This window comes from Pelodiscus sinensis, chromosome 7, assembly GCF_052426305.1.
Source record: "Pelodiscus sinensis isolate ZL-2025 chromosome 7, ASM5242630v1, whole genome shotgun sequence".
NCBI classification, from domain to species: Eukaryota; Metazoa; Chordata; order Testudines; family Trionychidae; genus Pelodiscus; species Pelodiscus sinensis.
In genome coordinates this window covers 63,294,975-63,313,396 of record NC_143058.1, presented here as the reverse complement: position 1 = coordinate 63,313,396, position 18,422 = coordinate 63,294,975, and the positions used below count along the sequence as shown (strand labels likewise).

Here is an 18,422-nt window from a genome sequence, read left to right as displayed (position 1 = left end):
CAGCCCAGGGAGCGCAGGCCCTGTGTTGAGCAGCAGACTGGCCGTGCTCAGAGAGCCAAAGGGGACAGAGAAGCAACACAAAGAGCTGGAGGTTGGCAAAGCAGCGCAGCCTGCAGCTGGGTGTGGTGAGCAGCTGGGACCAGCACATTGCGGGAAGAGGCTCTGGGCAGGGAGACGCCACAAGCCAGGAGGCCCAGCAGGCCAGACTGGGAGAGGGGTCCTGCCACCGAGAGCCTGAGGCCGTGTGGTCACTCCCAGCGCAAGCGTGTCCAGATTGCAGCCCCCTTGCAGCACAGCCAGGGATTGAGAGAGAGCTCTGGGACCTATGAGGAAGAGACTGTGAACTGTCCTTACACTCTGCAGACGGCTGTTTGTGATGTCCCCGTGCTACAGAGCAGGGCTGTGTGTTCTCATTTAACCTTTCTCCTTTTTTCTTATTCTTTTCTCTTTAATCAGTTGATGTTTAGTACGTTGTATTTGCTTTGAACTGTATGAAATGATCAGTGGGTCAAGAAAGCCTGCAGTGTGCAGAGAGCACCCCGGAGTGGGGACACCCTAGCCCCTGCCCCAAGTGACTACAAGGCCGGGGATTAAGTCCCAGGAAAACTGGGCCCAGTCTTGCTGGGATTTCAAGGACTCTGCTACTCAGGAGGCTGGAAGGGGAGCCCTCAGGCTCAGGGAGGCCGTTGGGTAAAGGAAGTGGGAGCGGGGACTCTCATCCTTTCGTCGGTCCATTTCTCCGGGGTAGTACAGAAGCCAGGAAAATTCCCCACAATAGCGGGACCATTCCCCCTCTTGCATTAGGTTGCTCCTGACACCGTGTCATGTTCCTGGGCTGAGGTTCGAGCTTCCTACAGAACGAACAGTCACAGGAGTTTTCCATAAAAAATAGGTCTGTGTAGCACTTTAAAGAGTAACAAGATGGTTTATTAGGTGATGAGTTTTCGTGGGCCAGACCCACTTCCTCAGATCAAATAGTGGAAGAAAATTGTCGCAACCATATATACCAAAGGATACAATTTTAAAAAAAGTGAACACATAAGAAAAGGACAAATCAAATTTCAGAACAGAAGGATCTGGCCCACAATAGCTCATCACCTATTAAACCATCTTGTTAGTCTTTAAAGTGCTACATAGTCCTGTTTTTTGTTTCAGCTACACCAGACTAACACGGCTACATTTCTATCATGAGTTTTCCATAGTCTGGGCTCTCCAGGGAACATTTGTCTAGCCTAATGGTAACACCGAAAGGAAAGAGAAAGGCAAGTGTCACGTCTCTCTTGGACCTTTCTGTTGACCGTTCGGAAATGGAGCAAGGGTGAGCCAAATGCAAGGAGCTTTGCAATGCGAGAGGGAGGCACCGTGGCCTAGTGGTTAGAGTGGAAGATTGCTTCTCAGGATTCTTGGCTCTGCTACAGGCCTGCTGAATGATTCTGGACAGGTCATATTGCTTCTCATGCCCGAGTTTCCCATCTGCCACAATCACATTGGGATCTACTGCTGCAAAGCACTACAACTATATCGTGACTGAATTGTCTCCACTTTTCGGTTTACAAAATGTTTACAGGAATGCCAAGCCTCTGGATAACAATTTTATTTGTTCATAATTATATATATAAAAAATACAAACTTAGCAATGGTGAAATACATCAAAATAAATAGCTAATAAATTATCCATAATAAATAACATTTAGGTTCATGTCTGGAAGTTATACAAATCAATTACTCTTCTTAAAGAATACATAATACATAAAGAAACAGTAAGATAAAAATATACTCTGTATAAATACATCTGTAGAGGATGAATATATTAAGAACTGCCAAACTTCAATATTAATTCATTTTCCTGAGCTTGTTTCTGAGAGAGCTAAGAGCTGTGACCACAGTGTGTAAATCCCAGAACCGGGGTGCATTTAAAACAAAACGAAAGCTTATGAAATGTTCCCAGTATTTTTGGATATGCATTTGACTAAAACCATTTGCATAGTGACAATAAAAAGGCATTCAATAAATAATATCCTGTGTGGGTCAAATCCTACCGAACTCCCAGATTTGAACTGTGATGAAAAAAAACATCCTCCAATGAATATTTGTCAAGGAGTCGAGAATGCTGCACCAACTGGAAACTGGAGCAAGCTGGAGCAGAGACCAGCTGTTGTGTGACTTTTTTAGGTATGAAAGGATGGTATCAGTTTGCTCAGGGATGTATAGTGGGAAGCAAGAATAAGATGATGAAGGTTCCTGATTCAGAGATGTCTTCTTGGGATGAATATTCAGTGCTCCTCGTCTAGGGACGCTCCGGTGGCTAAGTAGGTGTGAACACAAGGTATCACAGAGACCAGATGGCTACACGCAAAGCTCCGTGTAGGCGGCGCATCTCAAGTCTTCGTTCAGCAAGCGGAAGAGGTTGAGGATCACAGAAGCTTCCAGACATGCAGGTGATTCCTGGGAAAGGAGAGAATATTTAGAGCAGGAAGGGGGGAGGCGGCTACATGAAAGCAACCACAAAGATGCTGTATTATAAGGAGGCAAGTGCGTATCCATGAGGATGCTCAGAGGAGGTGGAAAAAGGGGAGGTACTGGAAAGAGGGCAAGGTGAATGCTGATCTTTGTAACCCAAGCAGACGCACATGCAAACGGCAGCGTCATTCAAACCGTACGTTAGCTGTTGCCGTCGTCTGTTACGTCATTGAGAAGCAGACCTGACGGGACCTACAGGCTCATTTTTATTGCAATATTTAAAAATAAATCCCAAGGTAGGTAATAACGGGCAGAATAAGCAGCAGCAATGCCGCCGTGGCCTCTGGGATGGGACCCAGGAGGCTGGTTCCGTCTCTAATTGGTGTGGAAGTTGGCTTTGCGCGTTGTCTCAAATGCCCACTCACCGTCTCTTTGCTCGCCTGCAAATTTTGGAGCCAACTGTTCAGCCTCTTGGAGTGTGAATGAGAAGGCGTTTGCCTGGTCTGCAAACAGAATTGATACAGAGTTGGTGCACAGAGATTTCAGCAGACAATCAACAAAAGCCCCTTCTCTCTAGGCACAGAGCAATTCGTGCCTTGACACAGTCTAGAGGGCACCCTTGTGCATTTCATACCCATTCCCCTTGCTTTCAGTGTCCTATGTAAGGATGGGCCCAAAGCAAGAGCAACACGGGACAAGAACAAGCAGCTGCACGTGGGTTCCCCTTGAAGGGAGTCGAATCTGGTAGGGAAAGAGAAATCTAGCACCGAATACTCACGCAGCGTCTCAAGTCCTCTCTGATCTGCGACAGGATTTCCAGTGGCCTTGGCAGCAGCTTGGATAGACTGGGGTCCTCAACATCCTCCAACGTGTTAATGGTGAAGTCCAGCTCCTTCTCTACCAGGATCACCCTGTCGTGCACCTGGGGAGACACACTTGTAGGTAAGACCACGTGCGTGAGAGAACGCTAAGCAGCTGGGCAGATCCCGGACTAGAAAGTCTCAGGCGTAGATTGGTAAACCAGTTTGAAAGAGGTGATTTTCCAAAGCCACTCAGGGCTTTGATTGGTCAGTAAATCACTGCTGGCTGAACACGGCTTCATCTCCCCACCTCTGTCTTGACACCAGTTCATAGCCAGTGAAAAGACACCAGGATTGAAAAGGAGGGGTGACCCTTAGTTAGAGCCACAGTCGGCTCTGACACGATCCTGGGTAGATCAGTGACTTTCGAGTGACCTGCCGGAAGGCCGAGGTCAGGGAGCCACATGTCAGATTAGTACGAGGGCTCAGTGAGATCAGTATCAGACAGAAAAGGAGATACATTACGAAAGCGGCGTCTGCTACCATGGGAACTTCTACCCCTTGGCTGGGATTTTTCTTACCGACAACTCTTTGACTTCCCAGTTCCTGTGGAAAATCCTGGTGTTGCATTTTCGGTCGGACAACAGCAAGATGTCCTCCTGGAGGCAGAAGGAGAGAGCTTAGAGCCATATATATGGAGGATCAGGAATACGTCTACTAGTTCTTCCCTCAGTTCTATCCACACAATCCCAGCGGTGAGGCGGGGAGATGCAGACATCATGAGTGTATCTAAACTACATGGCTCCTTCGACGAAACCATGTAGATTAGTCAGGACGGTAAAGGGAAATGAAGCCATGATTTCAATAATCGCGGCTTCACTTACATCAACATGGCTACCGTGCTGTGCCGAACAGGTGATTGTCAGCTCAGCGCGGCAGTTTCGACGGGGATCTGCCGACCCCAGTATCCTTCGTCGGCAGATCCTTTATGCATTTTCACACTTACAAATTTGTCCTTGGTTTTCTTGAAGGCCTCCAGTTCCCGGGGTGGCAGGGACTTGTATTTTGCGAGGTGGCATTTTGTCCTCAGGGCGCCTTTGGGAAAGGCCTCTGCAGTCATCACCGAGAGGGACAGAACAAGGAGAACTCTGTAGCCTACGCCCATCATGCTTCCTAAGAGAGACAAACAATAAAGTAGCTAAGTATCAGAGAGGTAGCCGAGTTAGTCTGAATCTGCAAAAGCGTGCATCTGACGAAGCGGGTCATTGCCCACGAAAGCTTATGCTCCAACACTTCATTTAGTCTATAAGGTGCCACAGGACTACTTGCCGCTAATAAAGTAGCTAGTATTGGGAGCAGGGAAAGTTTTCCAATATATGGCTTGTATTACACATTTAACCTTCTTTAAAGCAAACTGTGAACTAACTCTAAATATTATGCAAATATATATCTCTGCCACTTGCCAAAAAGTTCTGACCAATAATTTCAGGCTATTGGCTGGAATTATCTGCAATTTGATATTCATTACATGTGTGGCGGCTGGTTTCCTAAGTCACATGGCATTGTTTCTGTTCCATTATTTGATGACTGCTCTGTTCTGAAACCGTTCCCGTTTTTCTGTGAAATATCATCTGGGAAGGCTTTGGGGTTGACAAACACTTTTCACAAACACTTGACTATTCTCCCGGTACAAAAAGAAAATACCCTAGAAATCATAGTAACTTGCACTCTGATTTTCTGCAGGAAAACATTCACGAATAAGAGAGGTTTTGGTTTTCACTAGTGAGCCAATAGTAATACGCTCAGGCGGAACACACGTTGCTGGTGTAACAGTCGTTCCTTGCTGTCTTCCACAGAGCACAATATAGTCACTGAGCAAAGAGAAATCATAGTAAGGATTGGCTCCAAGCCAGCTGCTCTTACCTTGCCGTGTATTTGCTGGGCTGTCGCTTTAGTTGCCTCTCGTGTCTCAAGGCTGCTTTGCCTCTCTCTTGACTCTGAATGTGTCTTTTCCTCTCCATTGCTCTTGCTTTTATACCAAAAGGCATTTTCCAGTTAAGAAAAAGAACACGCAACGTCACTTTGCTTTAGTCTGTGGCAGAAAACCCAGCTCTGCTGTCACCAACCAGAGAGCAAGGAATGCGTTTGGAAAGGGAAAAGGAAAGCAAAAGGAAGGCAGGTAGACGTTGCACCTGAGCACAGAGTGCTGAGAGATTCCCTGGGTGATGTCACAAGTGAGTTATGCAAGAGGGCTCTGCCTGGAGCAGGTATGTCTGTAGCTGGATTGCAGAGCCCTGTGGGGCCCAGAAGAATCCGAGACCCTTTTGTTTCAAGAATCCTTTCCCGTGCACACAATGTAAAGTGATCGTCAGCGGGGTGGGAATCTCCTCACCAGCGTTTGGGGATCACAGGTGAATCACAGCAAAGCAGGAGCCCAGCGCACTGGCAGCTGTGGGTAAGCTGGGCTATCCAGCATAACAATGAAGGGGTTATCCAGCAAGGCAGCGGGACTGGCGGCAGGGTGGGGAGCCAGCTGGGAGGCCAGCGGCTGGCCCAGAATTGGGGTGGCCAGTAGCCGCGGGTCCAGAAATGACTTCCTCTGCTCCAATAAAATCCAGGGGGCTGGACTAGAGTGGTCCAACCCGTATTCCACTTGTGCCCAGAGGCTCCAGTCCGGATCAGGACCTCGTTACAGAAGCATCCTCCGCATGAATCAATGGCTGCCTCTTAGGTCCGTTTACAGGCGAAATGGGGCCTTGGCACGAGGGGTTGCCGCACACAGCCGAGGGGGAGCCACGGGGGCAATGCTCTGCTAGTCTCCCTTCTGAGGTGTAGCTCTTTGTAGTCCCCCCCCATCTCCCATCCCATCCTGCCTGCCACCCCTTGGCCGCACGGGCCTCTGACTCATTGTATCCTTGGTTCCTTCTTTGGACTGGATCTGTTGTGCTGGGCTCAGCGACTGTGGCCTTGGCGGAGGAATACAGCCACAAAGACCCCGTCTCTGGCTCCCTTTCTCACTGACGCATGACCCCGTCCTCTCTCCAAACGACACCACCTCTCACAAAGATCGTTGTCCAAACAGCTCCCGTCTGCTCACAGGCCAGCACATCGAGTGGTGCAACATCCCGGCCTGCGGGATTGTTTGGTGGAGAGAGTTGTGCCCGTACCGCAAGTGGTGGGTGCAGGTGTCTCCATAGAGCATTACACCAGAAGAGGGACGTCCCTTCCTGTGAGGCCCGTAAGAGGCAGCTGCATCCCTTGTGGAGGGGGGCTGAGGGAACAGGAAGGGAGGAGGCACTGAGATAACCACACCAGCGTGCAGGGCTGTCTTTGGAACACCCTACGCAACACACACACTCCACACACCCACACGTGCCTGGCCACGAGACTTGTTCTCACTCCCAGTGTGTGCCCCACGCGCTCTCCCCGTCCTGTCCACACGGCATGTTAAAAGGTTGTCCAGCAGGAAGGGGTTAAATGCCTGGCTGCTGCCGGGGCTGCCCCTCAGCTCTGTGGAGGAGTCAGAGTCTCGCCAGCCTCCAGTGAGCTAGGACCTGCAGCCAGGAGGGACCGGAGTCGAGGTCGTCACCCCACCCTTTGCAGACTCACGTTGCCGGAACTGTGGTGCCGCCCAGGACAGTGAACACGAGCAAGGAAACTCCTGCAACATGTAGGAGACAACCCGCTCTCACCTGCTGCTCATGAGGTGCCCCAGATCTGCGGTGGCATATTCAGCCTGTGCATCAGGACGGCCCTGAGGCTACAGTGAAAGCAGCATGAGGGACGATTGCAATTGCAGACGCAGGAAGTAGCACCTGTCTCTCGCGTGGCAACCGTTCAGAGCGCTGTACTGTTGCCCCGGGCGAGTCGCGCTCCCATGGATTCTTGCTGCTAAACGTCTTTGCACCATTTCTTGTCCCTGTAGTCGGGCGTCGTAAGCCCCATGGCAGTGCCTGGGGGTTATCTCAGGTTTCATGTCTGGCATGGTATTTGCTCTGGGCTGCTGATTAGCTTGTGGGGGCATCCGGACGAAGAACGCAGACAGACAGACGGACCGTTGTTGCAAAATTCGGGCTGCAGGTAAAAGGGGTGAAAGAGAATCTAGGAGGCCTTCTGCTCCGATAACTTCAGCTGAGATAAAGAACGAACTGGAGTTCCTCTGCTCCGAGGGCCCAGGAACACTGAAGCCACGAATTTCTGAACATAAGCGATAGACCCGAGAAACAGCGGCTTTTAATTGTGCGTACCAGGGACTCAACCCCCTGATGGCTTTGGTGCAGCAAACAGGTACAAAATGTGCATATTTTGTGGATTTGGTACACCCTGTGCCTCTAGCTGGACATACGTCATCTCTCGGGCTATGACTTTTTCCATGCTTTGTGGATGTAGGCTGAATGTGTCAGTGCCAGGGTTTTAATCTGTTAACTCAGTAACTAGCCTGTCTGGTATTTTCATGTTTTGCATTCCAATAATCAGTTTTCAGCCATCGCATGCAGAATTCTGAGGAAACAAACATTCAGACATTTTCCCCGGCTCTTGAATTCTCCAGTGGACCTAAACCACAAGTTTCTGATGTATAAAGAACGCATCAAACATACCCTTTTGCCTGTCTTCAGTGCAAATTAAAGGATTTAGGGTGTGTCTAGTCTATAGGTTTTTGTCGACAAAAGTGGACTATATCTGTGCCTACACTACCGCCGAGTTCTGTCGACATAATGTCGACAGAACACGGCAGTTTTGTCGATGACAGTAAATTTCATTCTACGAGGAATAGCGCCTTTTGTCGACAGAGTTCTGTCGACAGAAGGTGTTATTGCATCTACACTGTCTGTTGCCTCTACACTCTCATGTCAACAAAGCAGCTTGGAACTGGATGTAGTCTAGATGGTCATTGTCGACAGAAGCCTGTAGTCTAGATGTACCCTTAGACACATGTTAGAGCGTGCGTCTTCACAGCATACATTTTTAAAAAGCTAGCTGCACATTTTCAGTTTGTTTATGCCATGCAAAATATTGTTTCCAGATGGTCTGTTGTGAAGGTTTGTTAAAGCTGATGTTCTTTGGAGCATTCAAGAGTGGTATGCTGATGAGATCCTGCAACCTTTCTTGCATTGGTCCTCCTGTCTGCAGGTTTTGTTACTGATTCCATCCCTGTTTGTTCTTAGGTTACTCCTGACACCATGTCATATTCTTGGGCTGAGGTTTGAGCTTCTGACAGAACCAACAGCCATAGGAGTTTTCCACAGTTTGGGCTCTCCAGGGAACATTTGTCTAGCTCTAATGGTGATGCCGAAAGGAAGGAGAAAGACTAGTGTCACATCTCTCTTGGACCTTTCAGTTGACGGTTTGGAATTGCAGGAAGGGTCAGGGAAATGCGAGGAGCTTTGCAATGCAAGACGGAGGCACCACGGCCTAGTGGCTAGAGTGGAACATTGATTCTCAGGATTCTTGGCTCTGCTACAGGCCAGCTGAATGATTCTGGACAGGTCATTTTGCATCTTATGCCCAAGTTTCTCATCTGCAACAATCACGTTGGGATCTACTGCTGCAAAGCACTACAACTATATCATGATTGCGATGTCTCCAATTTTCTGTTTACAAAATGCTTCCAGGAATGCCAAACCTCAGGATAACAATTTTATTTGTTCATAATTATATATAAATAGGTATATATAATATAACTTAGCAATATATAACTTAGCAAGAGTTAAATACATCAAAATAAATAGATACATTATCCTGAATAAATAACACTTTGGATCATGTCTGGAAGTTATAAAAATCAATTACTCTTCTTACTCGGGTAATAATACATGAAGAAACAACAAGATAAAAATATACTCTGTATAAATACATCTGTGGAGGATATATAAAGTAAGAACTGCCAAATTTCAATATTAGTTAGTTTTCCTGAGCTTGTTTCTGAGAGAGTTAAGAGCTGTGACCAGTGTGTAAATCCCATAACTGGGGTGCATTGAAAACAAAATGAAAGCTTATGAAATGTTCCCAATATGTTTAGAAATGTTACATTGACTGAAATGCACTTGATAGTGACAATAATAATGCATTCACTAAATAATATCCTGCGAGGATCAAATCCTACCAAAGTCCCAAATTTTAACTGTGATGAAAAAAACCATCCTCCAATGAATATTTGTCAAGGAGTCAAGAGTGCTGCACTAGCTGGAAATTGGAGCAAGTTGGAGTGGAGACCAACTGTTGTGTGATGTTTTTAGGTATGAAAGGATGGAATCAGTTTGCTTAGGGATGTATAGTCGGAAGCCAGAATGAGATGAATGTTCCTGATTCAGACACGTCTTCTCATGATGTGTATTCGGTGTTCCCAGGCTACGGACTCTCCCGTAGCTAAGAAGGTATGGACGCAAGGTACCACAGAAACCAGACGGCTACACGCAAAGCTCCGTGTAGGCGGCGCATCTCAAATCTTCGTTCAGCAAGCGGAAGAGGTTGAGGATGACAGAAGCTTCCAGACATGCAGGTGTTTCCTGGGAAACCAGAGAATATTTACAACAGGAAGAGGGGAGAGGGCTACATTAAAGTGGCCACAAGTATGTTGCTTTTTTAAGAGGCAAGTGCGTATCCGTAAGGGCACTCAGAGGAGGTGGAAAAAGGGGAGGTACTGGAGAGAGGGCAAGGTGAATGCTGATCTTTGTAACCCAAGCAGACGCACATGCAAACGGCAGCGTCATTCAAACCGTACGTTAGCTGTTGCCGTCGTCTGTTACGTCATTGAGAAGCAGACCTGACGGGATCTACAGGCTCATTTTTATTGCAATATTTAAAAATAAATCCCAAGGTAGGTAATAACGGGCAGAATAAGCAGCAGCAATGCCGCCGTGGCCTCTGGGATGGGACCCAGGAGGCTGGTTCCGTCTCTAATTGGTGTGGAAGTTGGCTTTGCGCGTTGCCTCAAATGCCCACTCACCGTCTCTTTGCTCGCCTGCAAATTTTGGAGCCAACTGTTCAGCCTCTTGGAGTGTGAATGAGAAGGCGTTTGCCTGATCTGCAAACAGAATTGCACAGAGATTTCAGCAGACAATCAATCAAAGCCCCTTCTCTCTAGGCACAGAGCAATTCGTGCCTTGACATAGTCTAGGGGGCACCTTTGTGCATTTCATACCCATTCCCCTTGCTTTCAGTGTCCTATGTAAGGATGGGCCCAAAGCAAGAGCAACACGGGACAAGAACAAGCAGCTGCACGTGGGTTCCCCTTGAAGGGAGTCGAATCTGGCAGGGAAAGAGAAATCTAGCGCCGAATACTCACGCATGGTCTCAAGTCCTCTCTGATCTGCGACAGGATTTCCAGCGGCCTTGGCAGCAGCTTGGATAGACGGGGGTCCTCAACATCCTCCAATGTGTTAATGGTGAAGTCCAGCTCCTTCTCTACCAGGATCACCCTGTCGTGCACCTGGGGAGACACACTAGTAGGTAAGACCACGTGCGTGAGAGAACGCTAAGCAGCTGGGCAGATCCCGGACTAGAAAGTCTCAGGCGTAGATTGGTAAACCAGTTTGAAAGAGGTGATTTTCCAAAGCCACTCAGGGCTTTGATTGGTCAATAAATCACTGCTGGCTGAATACGGCTTCATCTCCGCACCTCTGTCTTGACACCAGTTCATAGCCAGTGAAAAGACACCAGGATTGAAAAGGAGGGGTGACCCTTAGTTAGAGGCACAATCGGCTTTGACACGATCCTGGGTAGATCAGTGACTTTCGAGTGACCTGCTGGAAGGCAGAGGTCAGGGAACCACATGTCAGATTAGTACGAGGGCTCAGTGAGATCAGAATCAGACAGAAAAGGAGATACATTACGAAAGCGGCGTCTGCTACCATGGGAACTTCTACCCCTTGGCTGGGATTTTTCTTACCGACAACTCTTTGACATCCCAGTTCCTGTGGAAAATCCTGGTGTTGCATTTTCGGTCGGACAACAGCAAGATGTCCTCCTGGAGGCAGAAGGAGAGAGCTTAGAGCCATATATATGGAGGATCAGGAATACGTCTACTAGTTCTTCCCTCAGTTCTATCCACACAATCCCAGCGGTGAGGCGGGGAGATGCAGACATCATGAGTGTGTCTAAACTACATGGCTCCTTTGACGAAACCATGTAGATTAGTCAGGACGGTAAAGGGAAATGAAGCCACGATTTCAATAATCGCAGCTTCATTTACATCAACATGGCCACCGTGCTGTGCCGATCAGCTGATTGTCAGCTCAGCGCGGCAGTTTAGACGAAGGGTTCTGGGGTTGGCAGATCCCCGTCGGCAGATCCTTTATGCATTTTCACACTTACAAATTTGTCCTTGGTTTTCTTGAAGGCCTCCAGTTCCCGGGGTGGCAGGGACTTGTATTTTGCGAGGTGGCATTTTGTCCTCAGGGCGCCTTTGGGAAAGGCCTCTGCAGTCATCACCCAGAGGGCCAGAACAAGGAGAACTCTGTAGCCTACGCCCATCGTGCTTCCTAAGGGAGACAGAGTGGGAGAGAGACATCACTGAGATGCCAGGCTTCTAGACTTACCCGCTGGAGAGCTGGATGGCATCTCGTAAGCCAGACCTGCCGCGGAGACACACCTAAGGAAACTTCCTTTTTACGGTTACATAAAGTGCTATTAAATCTGTCGCAGAAGGCAGCCTGTAGTGAAATGGCTCTGATCTGCGGCTTCCTACTGTGGACTAGGAAGTACAATAATTGTTACCATCTCTGAAGCCAATTAGTTCATTTGATCATTGGGACATTAAGCAGCTGAGGAAGAGGTAGTGTGAAGAAGTACAAGAACCAGTGTGGAACCAGGCCCTGAAGACTCTACAGAGAGGCTTGAGGCCTTGCCACTTCATGCCCCAGAAAAGGACAATAGAGAGGTCCTCCAAAAAGGCTAGTATGGCTGTAGGGGAAATGGCCAATGAGGGGCCAGGAAGGCCCTATAAAAGGAGCTGCAGGATCAGAGACAGTTCAGTTCCTCTGCAGACCTCAAGCTGGGTAGAGCGGGAGACTGGCAGAGAGACTGGCAGCAATGTTGTGTTACACATTTAACCTTCTTTTAAGCAAACTGTGAACTGACTCTAAATATTATGCAAATATATATCTCTGCTCTATCTCAGGCTATTGACTGGAATTATCTGCAATTTGATATTCATTACACGTGTTGCGGCTGGTTTCCTAAGTCACATGGCATTGTTTGTTCCATTATTTGATGACTGCTCTGTTCTGAAACCGTTCGTGTTTTTATGTGAAAGGCTTTGGGGTTGACAAACACTTTTCACAAACACCTGACTATTCTCCCAGTACAAAAGGAAAATACCCTAGAAATCATAGCAACTTGCACTCTGATTTTTTGCAGGAAAACATTCATGAAGCATAGAGGTTTTGTATTTCACTAGTCAGCCAATAGTAATACGCTCAGGTGGAACACACGTTGCTGGTATAACTTTCGTTCCTTACTGTCTACCACAAAGCACAATATAATCACTGAGCAAAGAGAAATCATAGTAAGGATTGGCTCCAAGCCAGCTGCTCTTACCTTGCCGTATATTTGCTGGGATGTCGCTTTAGTTGCCTCTCGTGTCTCAAGGCTGCTTTGCCTCTCTCTTGACTCTGAATGTGTCTTTTCCTCTCCATTGATCTTGCATTTATACCAAAAGGCATTTTCTGGTTAGGAAAAAGAACACGCAACGTCACTTTGCTTTAGTCTATGGCAGAAAACCCAGCTCTGCTCTCACCAACCAGAGAGCAAGGAATGCGTTTGGAAAGGGAAAAGGAAAGCAAAAGGAAGGCAGGTAGACCTTGCACCTGAGCACAGTGCTGAGAGATTCCCTGGGTGATGTCACAAGTGAGTTATGCAAGAGGGCTCTGCCTGGAGCAGGTATGTCTGCAGGTATGTGGACTGCAGAGCCCTGTGGGGCCCAATGCACAGAAGAATCTCAGACCCTTTTGTTTCAAGAATCCTTTCCCCTTTCACAGGTGAATCACAGCAAACCAGAAGCCCGGCCTGGCCGGAGCCCAGCGCACTGGGAGCTGGGCGTAAGCTGGGCTGTCTGGCTTAGCAGTGAAGTGGGGAACTGGCAAGGAGCGGGGCTGGCGGCAGGGTAGGGAGCCAGACGGCTGGTCCAGAGTTGGCGTAGCCAGTAACTGGGCCCCAGAAATGAGTTTCCCTGCTCCGGCAAAATCCTGGGGGCCGGACTAGGGAGGTCCAATCTGTATTCCACTTGTGCCCAGAGGCTCCAGTCAGGATCAGGACCTTGTTACAGAAGCATCCTCCGCATGAATCAATGGCTGTCCCTTCGTCCTTTTACAGGCTAAATGGGGCCTTGGCACGAGGGGTTGCCGCACGCAGCCGAGGGGAGTGACGGGGGCAATGCTCTGCCTGTATTAATGAGTGCGCGCGCCAGTCTCCCTTCTCAGGTGCAGCGCTTTGTAGTTGCCCCCTCCCCATTCCCCATCCCACCCTGCCCGCTACCCCTTGGCCGCACGGGCCTCTGATGGGTCTGTTGTGCTGGGCTCAGCGACTGTGGCCTTGGCGGAGGAATACAGCCACAAAGACCCCGTCTCTGGCTCCCTTTCTCACTGACGCATGACCCCGTCCTCTCTCCAAACGACACCACCTCACACAAAGATCGTTTTCCAAACAGCTCCCGTCTGCTCACCGGCCGGCACATCGAGTGGTGCAACGTCCCGGCCTGCGGGATTGTTTGGTGGAGACAGTTCTGCCCCTACCGCAAGTGGCGGGTGCAGGTGCCTCCGCAGAGCGGTGCCTTACACCAGAAGAGGGACGTCCCTTCCTGTGAGGCCCGTAAGAAGCAGCTGCATCCCTTGTGGAGGGGGGCTGAGGGAACAGGAAGGGAGGCGGCACTGAGATAACCACACCAGCGTGCAGGGCTGTCTTTGGAACACCCTATGCAATTCACCCCCCCCACGTGCCCTGCCACGTGACCTGTTCTTGCCTCCCAGTGTGGGCCCCCCATGCTCTCCATGTCCTGTCCTTATGGCATGTTACGGGGGAGTCCAGTAGGGAAGGGGTTAAACACCTGGCTATTGCCAGGGCTGCCACTCAGCTCTGTGGAGGAATCAGAGTCTCTCCAGGCTCCAGTGAGCCAGGACCTGCAGCCAGGAGCGACCGGGGACTCACATCGCCAGAACTGGGGTGCTGCCTAGGACAGCGGGCCCAAGCAAGGCAGCTCCTGGCAGATGCAAGAGCCAACCCGCTCTCATCTGCTGCCCATGCGGTGCCCCAGATCTGCGGTGGCCCTACATGGTGGCGTATGCTGCCTGTGCATCAGGGTGGCACTGCGAATACAGTGAAAGCAGCAGAATTCACCAGCTGGGAAAAGATTTGGGTTTCCAGCGCTCAGGGGCTTAGAGTGAAGTAGTAACACACGGACAACAACACAGCTCCCATGACTATGCTCAGGTGTGGCTAGGTAGGAATGCCCTTTGGTTCTCTGTTAAAGGGCCCGATCTGCCAGGACTTAGACAAAACATCATTCCACCTATGAAAGCCCCCAAAGCGTCCCTTGCTTAAGTCTGGATCTTCTTTGAAGAGGGGGAATTGATGATCATTTTTGAGAACGAACGATTTTTTACGATTCATTCCGGGTGTTTCCTCTGAGCCCTGAAGTCTGTTACCCCTCTGTGCATTAGTCTCTGTCTCTGCGGAGAGGATCTGATAAGCACAGACACGCCCCTGGCAGGTGTCGGTGATGGCGAAACAGGTGTTTACATTCCTGGTGCAACCTGCACAGAGAGAGGCTAAGGAGGAAAAGGAAACCTGCGTGTGTCTGTGTTGAGCCACGTACAAAACCACGTGCAACACTAAACCTGTTGATTAGCTCAAGGCTTTTTCTTCAGAGGACCAGGAAAATCCGCAATGATACGGACACAATTCTTAGATCGCCTCATTCAGTGCTGACCGAGTTCAGGCAGTGGGTCCCTTTCAGGCAGCCGAGGGAAGAGAGATGTTTGCTGAGGTATGAAAAGTGGCTTTCTGATACCCACACACACACTGTTGGACAATGAGTCTATGCTGTTAAATCCAACTTCAATCTGATCCCACACATTCGGGATAGCAAACCGTCTCTGATCACATATTGCAGGGTCAGGAAACTTTACCTAGAGAGACTGAGATCTCACTGTTCCATGAAGCTTTGTCATTTCCAGTAGTGAAGCCTTCTGGGAAATGTTGGGTATAAACCAGGCTGCATGGTCTGAGAAACAACAGAGCACAAGTGTAAGCATCTTTTTGGGAAGCCCACACGGCGCTGCTCTCCCAATGACAGCAAGCCACCGCCTCCCTGTAATCCCTGGAAAGGAAGGTTTAACGCGGAACACACTGCTCATGAAACAGATGTCCAGAAAGGAGGGAGACTCGCGTTTCTTAAAACTGTGCTTTGACTGCAAGGAACTTTCGAGATGGTAGAGATAATTCACTATTTGAATAACCGATTTCCCAGCCCCACTGTAACTCGTGGGCTGTGTCTAGACTGGCCAGTTTTTCCAGAAAATCAGCCGCTTTTCTGGAAAAACTTGCCAGCTGACTACACTGGCCGCTTGAATTTCCGCAAAAGCACTGACTTCCTACTGTAAGAAATCAGTGCTTTTTGCGGAAATACTATGCTGCTCCCGTTCGGTCAGAAACTTTTGCACAAAAGGGCCAGTGTAGACAGCTGAGATTTGTTTTCCGCAAAAAAGCCCCTATTGCAAAAATGGCCATCGGGGCTATTTTGCTGAAAAGCATGTCTAGATTGGCCACAGATGCTTTTCCGCAAAAAGTGCTTTTGCAGAAAAGCGTCCGTGTCAATTTAGACGCTCTTTTCCAAAAATGCTTTTAACGGAAAACTTTTCAGTTAAAAGCATTTCCGGAAAATCATGCCAGTCTAGACGTAGCCATGTTGTAGATCTCAAGATCATTCTCGTTGGGTATTTTTTGTGTGAGCGCTTTAGCGGGGGGATTTTGAAAAAAACCCAAAAGGGCCTTTGCGATTTTAGAGTCTGTGCTCCGTTTTCAAACGACTTCGGTCCTAGAGGGAAATCAGCGAGGTTTAGGTGCCCCCATGCTGTTCAGGATGTGGGCGTCCGGAGGCTACGATCCCCTGAAAGTCAATGTGACTTAGATTCCTATGTCACTTGTGTGCTTCTATCCCTTGTGTTTCGGAACACATTCAGAGATCAGTTAAGCTTAGCAGGGCATCACTGGCCCTGAAACGGGGCACCAGAGAACAGAGGTGAGACCTCACACTGGTCGGGGGGAGAGGTATGTGCACTTGCTAATAATTTTTTATTCTAGTTCGACATCAGAAAACGAAAGACGACAAAGTCTGTGACGCTCCATCTTTCTGGGTACCTACGTGAAACACTGTAATAGTGTCTCAGCGCAGGATCACAGAAATGTAGGGCTGAAAGGGAACTGGAGATATCACCAAGTCCACTCACGTAGGATCACGTAAACCAGAGAGTTTCCCAACCTATGAGTTGGGACCCAAATATGGGTCACCAAGTGTCTCCCTAGGTGGCTCTGCCCCCCTCTTCCCTCTGTTTTTGAATTGCCCTGGATCACCAAGTCTTCCTGAATTATCAAAATGGGTCCCCATCTGGAAAAGGTTGAGAACCACTGACGTAAACACTGCCCTGCTGTTCCTAACAAATACAGCTGTGGGAAGGCCTTCTAGGATGAGACTTTCTCTTGTGCTGTTGGGTGTACAGTGACGAGGCTCACAGGGCGTGTGTCTACACAGCAAAGTTATTCCAAAATAACTATGCAAGCGTCTACACAGCCATTCCGTTATTTCAAAATAATTTCGAAATAACGGAGGGCTTATTCCGACTTCTGTACACCTCATTCTACGAGGAATAATGCCTCTTTCAAAAATCGCTATTTCGAAACAGCCCCTCACCAGGGCCATTCCAAGTTATTCCTCCTGGGACAATAAATCGAGATCGCCCATCTACATTAGGGGAGCCTGTCTCAGACTTGTGTTAAGGCTTCCCTGCAGTGTAGATGTGCTATTTCGAAATAAGCTATTTTGGAATAACTCTTCCGGAATAGCTTATTCCGAAATAACTGTGCAGTGTAGACCTAGCCAGGGTTCCCTTTGGGTTTGGGTGGGCCAAGGACAGCCCTCTCCACTGTGGAGATGTCAGGGTTCAGACTCACCTTTGTTTGACAACGTTCATCACTGCTCTGGAGAGGTAGCGCCGACCGTCATCTGCAGGTGGACTGGGACCGGTGGCACTTGGTGCATGAGCTAGATGCCAGCCGGCTGTTAGCTAAGGTTGTGGAACAGGCTCATTAGTCTCATTGTAAGTGGCTACGGAGCCACAAGATGGAGTAGTGCTCCCTAGCCAGGAGGTGTGTGGGTTACGGAGACACCAGGGGAAAGAATGGCTCCCAGGACTGGTGATGGGCTCAGGCCCGTACGTGGGAATTTTGGAATTTTTTTTAACTACAAAAGAGTTCCAACTAGCCATGGAATGAGCGTGCATAAGAGGCTAATGACAAATTTGAGTGGAAACAGCGATTGGTAAGATGATGTTGTTATAAGAGACGAACTACTGACAGTAATAACAGTTGTATAGAAATTACCTCCTGGGATCTTGCTATAAGAGCATAAGTGCAAAACAATATTCCCTAAAGTACCTTGCCGCCCAGGAGGGGGCAGAATCATCCTTGGTCTGGCCAAGCCACGGCTACAGCAACCCGGCCCAAGCCGTGGGAGGGGAAGGTGGCTGTCCCCGCTCCTGCCACGGCGGCCCAGCCCCGCCCCCAGCCTCACTCCTGGGGGGAGGGGTGGAAATGTCACTTGTTTGAATCTAGGCTGGATGGATAGGCACTACCGGCATGCCATCTCTGCCAGTCGGTGGTATGTTTCAAGGTTTATATTTCAAGTAATATCTTGTGTGGGAACAACTTCTGGTGGAGTTTTGAACCACACGGCGCTTTTCTTCCAGCCTTCTGTGCAGCTCGGGCACGTGCGCCTTTCACCAAGAGAAGCTGGCCCAATGAAAGATATTACTTCACTCAGCTTGTCTCTCTCCCGTTCCAGTTACAACGCTGCGAACACGGATGGTAAATGACCCGCTCTGTTTAGCTAAGATCTCCTCAAAGGGATTTTGGTGCCTAACTCCCATAGGAGTCCATTGGTGCCTTAGGAGG

General features: G+C 49.0%; 1 protein-coding gene across 1 annotated transcript; it reads right to left on the bottom strand.

Annotated features, from left to right (window-relative positions):
• Positions 1-1,621: 1,621 nt before the first annotated feature.
• Positions 1,622-4,466, bottom strand: LOC102463654 (interferon lambda-3-like). The gene is made up of 5 exons (XM_075934422.2): positions 4,267-4,466; positions 3,842-3,919; positions 3,239-3,382; positions 2,886-2,963; positions 1,622-2,445 (listed from the first exon to the last, which is right to left on the bottom strand). Exons 1-5 carry the CDS (start codon positions 4,426-4,428, stop codon positions 2,347-2,349), a joined length of 561 nt encoding a protein of 186 aa, XP_075790537.2. The 5' UTR covers positions 4,429-4,466; the 3' UTR covers positions 1,622-2,346.
• Positions 4,467-18,422: the final 13,956 nt, after the last annotated feature.